Consider the following 9,475-nt stretch of genomic DNA (forward strand, 5'->3'; position numbering starts at 1 on the left):
TACGAGTATTCATAAAAAGCACATACAAACAACAAACTAACCCATATGATATTTGTTGCACTCAAATTCACTGTTCTATACATGACCCATATATATGTGCATACATGACGCTACCCATACAAGAGATGAATAGGATCCGAAGAACATGGAGTTACAATCTCGTCAACGTACTTCAGCACAACGCACTTTAACGCTTACAAATGAGGATCTATTTCTATAGAACGACGAATCTAAGAAAGAACAGTAGCCAAAACACACACAAAAAAAAACTAGAATTTAAGAGATAACGAGAATAAAGCCGTAATAAGGGATTAGTTTCACTTTGGCCTTGGCCATTCGGTATTATTATCACATTTAAACTCGAATAAATTAAAACGTTTTAGTAAGTACAAAAACAGTCAAACAAATAATGATGATTCATGAGCTTTGATTCCAGCTAGCTTAAAATTCTAAAATAATAAAATAACAAGAGAGTGTGAAAACTCAAAATTTTTGAGTAGACAGACAAAAATGGCTTGTCCCTTCAAGATCGTAGGAAAAAAAAAACAAAGATTGTTCTTATTATATACTTACTTCTTAGGTAGTGATAGTAGAAGTAAATTTAGGGGCGTAACAGTCATTTAACAAGCGAGAGCCCCTAGACTTGCCTTGTTCTGTCTGCAGCAGTAGTAGTAGTGTTGTTGTTAGAGTACGACTCACTCACTGCTAAAAAAGTTTTACAACGGAACTAGCGAATAAGCTATTTTTCAAAGTGACCCCTAATGTTTTCTCTTTATTCTAATTTCACTCCCTTTTCTTTTATAAACTCCATAATTTTCCCTGTTTGTTTTCTCTTTCCTCTGTCACTATCCGTTGCGAACCCAAACGGCTCTCTCACTCGATCGACATTTTTCTCCTTCTCTCTGAAGCTCTTCTCTCTCTCTCTCTTTACGAATCCCGATATGAGCCACGGGTGGTTATGGTTATGAATAATCCTGCAAACAACAACAACAACAACTCAGTTGCAGCATCTGTGTCATCAGCCTTAGCCTTAGCTCTAGCTCCGCCGCCACATCCGCCGCAGCCACACCGTCCTTCCACTTCTTGTGATCGCCACCCCGATGAGCGTTTCACTGGATTCTGCCCTTCTTGTCTCTTCGACCGTCTCTCTGGTCTAGACATCACAACCGGGAAGAGCACCGCCGTCTCCGTCGCGTCTTCTTCAAGGAAACCGCCGTCGTCTTCCGCCGCTCTTAAAGCAATCTTCAAACCCTCCTCCTCCTCCGGGTCGTTGTTCCAGGAACTTCGGAGGACGAAATCGTTCTCGGCGACAAAGGCCGAAGCTTTAACCTTTGAGCCACAGAGAAGATCTTGTGATGTTAGGGTTAGGAACACTCTTTGGTCTCTGTTTCACGAAGAGGAGCATAATAATTCTCAAAACAGAGAGGGTTTATTAAGTGAGATTGATCTCGAAAACGCCAATTCCGTATTAAAGTCGCCTCTTTTCGAGGAGGAAACTGAAATTGAAATCGTAAAGGACATTCATGAGCATTTAGGTTGTTTAGGTTACATTTTGCATCAATTTTGTTATCTCAGATGATGGAGTAGAGATGTACAAAGAAAGTGTATTTTGGAGCCAAATAAGTCAATAATTAGCAATATAATGGAAGACACACGTTTGGATGCACACAAGATGATTGATGATTCGGAACCAGTTTGCAGTCCTTCAAAGATCGACTCGTATGAAGATCTTTCTTTGGGATTTAGCTCCAGAGTTCTTCATCTAAGTTATTGAAAATTGAGTAAGCTTTGCAATGGAGGTGATTTCAGGCCATTAAGATGTGCGTGTAAAGAGTTATATCTGTTTGAGTGAACGTATATACAGCCAGAGTGAAGACAGGAGCCACACGCGGCCAAGAGCAGCGGCCAAACGGTGGCCGAGTGAAGACCAGCGGCCATCCCAATCGGTCAAGAGCTGGCCGATGGAGTTCAGTAAGAGGAAGATCGTCTACAGCAGCGGCCAATCTCAATCGGCCAAGCCATGACCGTTGGAGCCACGTGACCTCATCAATCGGCCAAGCCATGGCGGATGGAGCTCAAGAAGAGAAAACACCGTTTACACCAGCGGCCACAACCATCGGCCAAAGTGTGTCCGGCCATCCCAATCGGCCATCTCAAACGGTCAAAGCATGGCCGTGTGAGACCATCACCACACTTGTTTTAGTTTTGATCCGGGTTTGACCCGGTTTGAACTAGGTTGACCCGGCTCCCTTTTATTTTGCTATAAATACTCTAAACCTATTAAGGAGAGACTTATCTCGTATCTCTTATTTTTGGTTTATCTTTTGTTTATCTCTTGTTTAGCAGTCACTTAGGATTCTTAAGCTTATTTACTCTTGGTTTGTTGAATGATTGAGTACTTCTAAGTTTTTTAATAGCAATTTCTCTTTCAAATCTCTTAATCTATAATCTCTTATTATGATTTCACAAAGATCAAACTATTTCCTTTGTGTGATCATGATGATGAGTGAGTAGATCATTAGAACTTTGGGTTAGATAGATTAGGGAGATATATAATTGATCTTTGATGTCTAGAGCCTTATTTTATGTGTTTCCTATCTTGTTTAGTGTTAATAATGCTGGAAAGCCTTGATCAAGCTTGAATCTAGACATTATGATTTCCATTGCCCATAAGGTGTTTGATGAAATTCCTGAACCAAACTATTCAATGGCTTTGCACTCCTAGCCAATGGAAATTGATGATTAGGGTGCTTAGTGGTATTAAGACTTGTTCTTAATGCATGCTTTGTGATTGTCTTTGGAAAAAGTTGATTATCACTTGATTAGTATAAGAATCTCTACCATGGAAATAGATTGATTTGCATTAGTGTTCTTAGCCATAAGATTGTTCTTGATTGTTGCCTGGATATCTAGGATTGGTTAGCTATCTCCCAAGTCAATTACCTTGCCCAAGGTTCACTTGTTTAATCTTGATTCAAAGTTTGTTATTAGTTGTGTTTTGTTTCTTTTCTTTAATTTGTTTGTTAGTTAAGATTGTTACAACAAAACCAATTCTTTTTAAGAATAGATTAAACAACTTTGTGTATTCTTAGTGAGTTGATTAATGGAGATTGTGGATTGATAATTTAATTGACTGAAATATACTACATCAAATAAGAAGAAGAAGAAGAGATTGAAGAAGAAGAGAAGATTGAGAAAGTGAAGGACTTTGAAATGGAGTTTAATCCACAGACGACTAAGAAGCCAAACAGAGACTTCAAAGAGATTGCTGGGAGTTTCTGGTCAGCGGCGTCAGTGTTTAGCAAGAAACTGCAGAAATGGAGACAAAAGCAGAAGCTTAAGAAGCATAGAGCCGGCAATCTCGGAGCTGGATCCGCCGCGTTACCGGTAGAGAAGTCAATTGGGGGACAGCTTAGAGATACACAGTCTGAAATTGCTGAGTATGGTTACGGGAGGAGATCGTGTGACACAGATCCAAGATTCTCAATTGACGCCGGAAGATTCTCAATTGACGCCGGTAGAGTTTCGGTGGATGACCCTCGTTACTCGTTTGATGAGCCGCGTGCTTCTTGGGATGGGTATATGATCGGGAGAACAGGTGCTCCGCCGCGAATGACTTCGATGTTGTCTGTAGTTGAAGATTCTCCGGTGAGGAATCATGTTCTCCGGTCAGATACTCACATTCCGGTGGAAAAGCCTCCACCTTCTCCACCACTACTGGTACCAGGACCTGTGATGGATGAGATTGTTCCTGGTGGATCTGCACAGACACGAGAGTACTACTTAGACTCATCTTCAAGACGGAGGAAGAGTCTTGACCGTTGTAGCTCCACCAGGAAGTTATCAGCCTCTGTTGTGGCTGAGATCAATGAAATGAAACTGTCAAAAGAGTCGATTTCACATTCGCATTCGCATTCACATTCAGTGAGAGATGATTGCTCTGTTGAGAACACTGAGATGGGTGTCCGAGAAAATGTAGGGACTACTATGGAATGCAACAAGAAGGGGACGAAGAAACCTCGATGGAGTTGGAACTTATTCGGGCTGCTTCATCGAAAAAACGGGAACAAATTCGAAGAAGAAGAAGGAAGAAGCGGTGTGGATCGAACGTTTTCAGGGTCGTGGAATGTAGAATCAAGAAAAGGGTTTGATCCGAAGATGATTAGGAGCAATAGTAGTGTGAGTTGGAGAAGTTCTGGTACCAATGGAGGAGGGTTTCAAAGGAGTAGTGTGGATGGATGTGTTAGTGGGAAGAAGAAGGTTAGTAAGATTGAGAATGGAATGCTCAAGCTTTACTTGACGCCGAGTAAAGGAAGGCGGCGAGGAAGCAGCAATTCGACAACTAACCGGCCTGTTCCGGCTTCTCAACCTTTTGGTAGTAGAAATGTTATGAACTTTTACTGACAACATTGTAATGGACTCTCGAGTCATTTTTTTTTAGATTGGTAATTGGGAATAAGTTTGGTAGTGAAGTTGAATTTGACAACAACATGTTCAAGTATTCTTCATTTGCTCAGTCTTATAACTTTTAGTTCAATGTTAATCAATCTTCTTTGGTAATGGGATGTATACAGAATTTTGGATTGATTACATTTTTCTCTTTTTTCTTGCTCTTAGTACAATAATATTTGAGAAAATGGAAAAAGCAATGACATGTGAGAGATTTGATATATATAAATACAATAGTTAAATTAGGAGTAACTCATGGACAAAAGAAGGTTCGGTGTTGAATTAGCTTGAAGACAACATCTAGATTCTTGAAGAATATGATCATCCGAAATTTTCGCAAAACGTTTCATTTAAATAATTTGTTTATTATACCTTTTATATCTGGTTTACCTTCACTGAACATATTTTAAATTTGAAATCAAAAGTCAAAAAGCGACAATTCTTTCTCCTTTCAAGAAAAGATTAAAGAAAAAGGCTTTATCAATAATTTGGTAGACGAAGCAAAACAAAAAAGGTTGTAAATCTACTGTTTTCAAATCATATATACAACTAAAAAATGCATTCCTATTTGTTGGGGTTATTAATCTCTAAGTTTTTTTGTCAAAGCTCTATCGACAACAGAAACAAAAGATAAAGTCTTGGGTCCGTGGAACATGTTAAGGAGACAAGAAAGTAAAATGTTAAGGAGACAAGAAGAGCCCGTGGGAGCAGCAGGATGAGTCCAAAATTGTTTTGAGGGTCATAGTGCAAAAAATATCTTTCTTAGGGTTATTATGTTAAGAAAACATAATTAAAACCTCAAGCGACAAAAGAAACAAAGAGCAGTCTGCAAATCACCAAGTCCAAATGGATGAGAAAAGTGAGAGATGATTACCCCTGTTGGTTAATCTTAAATCGTTTCCTTTGTCCATAAAATCTAGAGATGGTAAACATTTGTGAAGAATCTACATATAGAGGCCCAGCTTAATCGTTTAGCTCTAAAGGCTCATATGTCTTTTTAGTTAGTCCATCTCACACTAACAACGTAACAAATTAAATGCAAAGGGTCAACGATAATTTATAGGGTGATTGAAGTTGTTGTTCAAGTACTATGGGCTCCAAGCTGATGAGAAATACAATTATCAGAAGAATTTAAATTGTTACGTTGTTGTCTTTTGGACTTTAGTGTTCTCTAAAAAGGAAATGTTACTTTCAAAGATTGTTGAGAAAATGACAATAACAAATTAACTACAAATTAGAGAGGTGATTGACACTTTACCCATTTTTAACCATGACCGTTCAGCAAAGCATCAGTCTAGTTTAAGTTGTTTAACTGAGACATCTCCCGTACGGCAAACATACTAATGACCAATTTGACCAAGAAAATGTATAAAACTTGTTTATTTCGTGCCTGACCGAAACGGTGTCGTCCAAGTTGACACGCATTTTGTATATAGCCTTAGCTTTGAAACAAACCCAAGAAAGAGGCTGTCTTTGTTGGGGTCATTGTTTACAACGACATGAAAGCCATTTCTCAACTTATTCTACTCTCTTAGTTTCTAAGCAATTATAATCTCCACCTCACTTCACACAGCTTCTACGACACTTTTAAGTTTTAACAATACGTATGTGGCCATCGAATCCACTATCCAAATACCAAAATAAACAACTAATTTATCTATACCATAATATTTTTATTTTAACGATAAGTCGATAAATATATATGCTATTTACTTGAACCGGCAGTTTTTTTTTTTTGCTGGCTAAATATCAACTATTAAATAACCATTGTTCTTACATTAGATAGATCACATGGTACTGGTGAGTTGTCCAGTAAGGACGGTCTTTATAAACCTCCACAAGAAAGAGGTTGAAGGTTTGCAGTGCCTTCTATTATTGTCTCTTAATTATCAGTGAATGATCAGAATTCAGCCACGTGGGCGAGACTTATTTGATTTTTGAAAAACTTATTATTCGTACTCTGAAGCCAATGTGGTTAGCAGCCACTGTCCCGACCTTTTCTGTCGCTCCTTCCTTTGAAAGGAGCTTTTCGCCGTTATAAACTCAACTCTTTTTCCGGCTTTACCAATTAGAACAGTTTAGACCTTACCTTGGAATTGTTTTTTTTCCTACACAATCTGAATCCACATTACTTTTTATCCAATTAGATAATTATAGAACAAAATTATGGATCATAAGTGGAACAAAAGAAAAAAATTCTCTCGCTATTCTATCCGGCGCTTTTTTGTGTAAACACAAATTTTACTTCATAAAACTGATGGATCATCATCCGTATATTCTAGAGACTCATTCATATGATATATACGGGTTAATAGTATTTTGTAAAGAAAAAAAACATCATATACTTTAATTAAACAAAAATCAAAGTACTTTAAATCAAAAGGGTTATAAAAAAACATATACACGGTAAACCGAATATATTTATAAGCTTTTTTTTTTTTATCCCTTCTTTAATTTGGTTTGATCTGGGTTAGACGAGTTCGATTTTCCTATGTTAATACTCATATAGAGTGAAGCAGAAGGAGAATTATGTATTATGTATACCTGAAGGAATTGAGATGTATGATCTTAAAATGGACAATTTGACCATCTATCGAATTAATGTCAAAAGGTTTTAATTTGTGGTCGTTTTAAATACTACTTCGAGTTCAGACGTATACGTCTCACCAAAATAAAAACACATTCTCGATCTGAAAGTTTATCTCTTTTTACAATCCCAAACTTGGCGTTTGACAACACTTTAAGTCTACATTATCCCATTAAGCATACATAATAAAAGGTCATCATCTTTCGATCTCATGAATGTATAATAAGACAAATCAAGTCTAAGATTTTAATATCGTAATTTGATATGTATGTAATCTATGATGAATATTTGATGCACTACATATTATTAGATCAGATAAACATGCTTTTGTGCAACCATATCAGATAAACATTAGTTAACTAAATAAATACTTTGCTAGCTGATATCAATGATACCGTACGTTTATCTAACCTTTCGTTCGTATATCGAAGGGAACATGACTTGACTTCTTCTGTTTGAACTGACTCGATCCCTCAACCATCTCCACTCTCCAAGGTTAGATAGAGTTAGTGATAACAAACTGAAGTGAGGATTTAAGCAGTTTAACTGCTCCATATATATATGATCACATTTATATTACAATACAAACTATGCACATAAATTACAAGTATTAGTACCACGAATTAAGATAATGATTTATAAGTACAAACTAAACAATGCAGTACATGCTCCAGTCACTCATTGGAGTTGCAGTTGTGTCACTACGGTGTCATAATCCCGATTCAAGTTCGCTAATTTACATGTAAAAGATAAGAAAATAAACTCAGACTGGAATAAGAAAAATAATTGATTATGTGATGGTCCATGTTAACTAAAATAAAGATATAAATGATCAAAGCTTTAGTTTAATTAAAGGCAATTCTCATAAATATTACTAAACCTAGTTATTATTATTATTATTATTATTATTTATTTTGCCAACAACCTAGTTTTTTCTTTCCAAAAATACTATTATTAGTTACTTTTTAAATATAACATTATTAGTTTTATTTTTCAAAAATATCATTAAAATATATTTTTCCAAAAATAGCACAAAACTAAAACTAAACCCTAAATCCTAAACAATAAACCCTACCTCCTCAAAATTATTCCTTAAATCTAAAATAGTCAACTCAAACCCCCCTCCCCCCCCCCAAAAAAAATAAATTTTTACATCTTTGAAAATCAACTTTTGTGTTTGTGGTTTTTTTAGAAAATAATACTTTTGTGATATTTTTGGAAATAAACTAATAGTGGTATTTTAGTAAAAAAGAGCTTAAAATGGTATTTTGAGGAATTAATCTTAATTTAATAACTTCTTAATAGGGTTTATAAAGTTTATCCAACGAATTCAAAGATAAATTTCGCATAAAGAAAAAAAAAACAATATGTCGTTTTTGGTTTAAAAATAAATAAACATACTGTAAGTTGTTAAACAAAAAAAGAGTTTTGACCACTGATATGTTATAGAAAGAAAAGGAAAATTATATCTTGTGTTTGGTCAGGGAGATTGGTTGTGGTAAGAATGGGAATCTTAATTACAAAGAATTGGATTTTGGGTCGACCTACCACCTAAAACGACGTCGCCTCTATCTCTAGTTTCCAAATCTCTTTCTCCTCTCCCTTTATAAGCTTGCGTTGGCCAGTCGTTCATCTTGAAAACAGAGAGAAAAAGACTAAACACACATATTAGAAGAAGAAGAAGGAGAAGGAGAGAGACAGAATAGAGAGAGTGAGATATGGGGTCTCATATGGTTTGGTTTCTGTTTCTTGTAGCCTTCTTCTCTGTGTTCCCAGCTCCATCGGAGAGCATGGTTCGCCATTACAAGTTTAACGTAAGTTTATCTATATAAACACACAGTTCCATTTACATATCTTCCACTGATTGGTGCATATGACATAGTCGCATAATCGACATTTCTGCTTATATACATGTGTATATATTTCATACATGCTTTGCGTAAATAAACATCTTCATAGTGGAATATATGCAATATATTTAATCACGTAGGCTATTTTATAACTAAAATACTGTAATTGATTTTAATTTATGCAATCCTTATATTAGGAGCCTTCATACAAAAATTATTTCAGATTTTTGTACGTGTGGGTATTTTTTACCTTTTTATACATGAATTCACTACGTGAACAAATCATTTAACGTCAACAGTAGGTTATATAAAGTTTTTTAAAAAATTGAAGCATGGTTTTTTTTGTTACAACTTACAATCAGATAATGATGATGGTCCGCCTTTTGTCTTATGTATTCATCTGTTTACCTTTGCAGTGTAATTATTACTGATAATATTTGTGCTTGAAATTACGCAGGTTGTGATGAAAAACACAACAAGACTATGCTCAAGCAAGCCAATCGTGACCGTCAACGGTAGATATCCAGGTCCCACAATCTACGCACGAGAAGATGACACGTTGCTCATCAAAGTCGTTAACCACGTCAAG

General features: G+C 36.1%; 1 protein-coding gene across 1 annotated transcript; it reads left to right on the forward strand.

Annotated features, from left to right (window-relative positions):
- LOC104792602 (UPF0503 protein At3g09070, chloroplastic-like) lies at window positions 662–4,566 on the forward strand. The gene is made up of 3 exons (XM_010518788.2): window positions 662–1,527; window positions 1,588–1,655; window positions 3,179–4,566. Exons 1-3 carry the CDS (start codon window positions 959–961, stop codon window positions 4,402–4,404), a joined length of 1,863 nt encoding a protein of 620 aa, XP_010517090.1. The 5' UTR covers window positions 662–958; the 3' UTR covers window positions 4,405–4,566.

Source organism: Camelina sativa, chromosome 6 (assembly GCF_000633955.1).
Source record: "Camelina sativa cultivar DH55 chromosome 6, Cs, whole genome shotgun sequence".
NCBI lineage: Eukaryota > Viridiplantae > Streptophyta > Magnoliopsida > Brassicales > Brassicaceae > Camelina > Camelina sativa.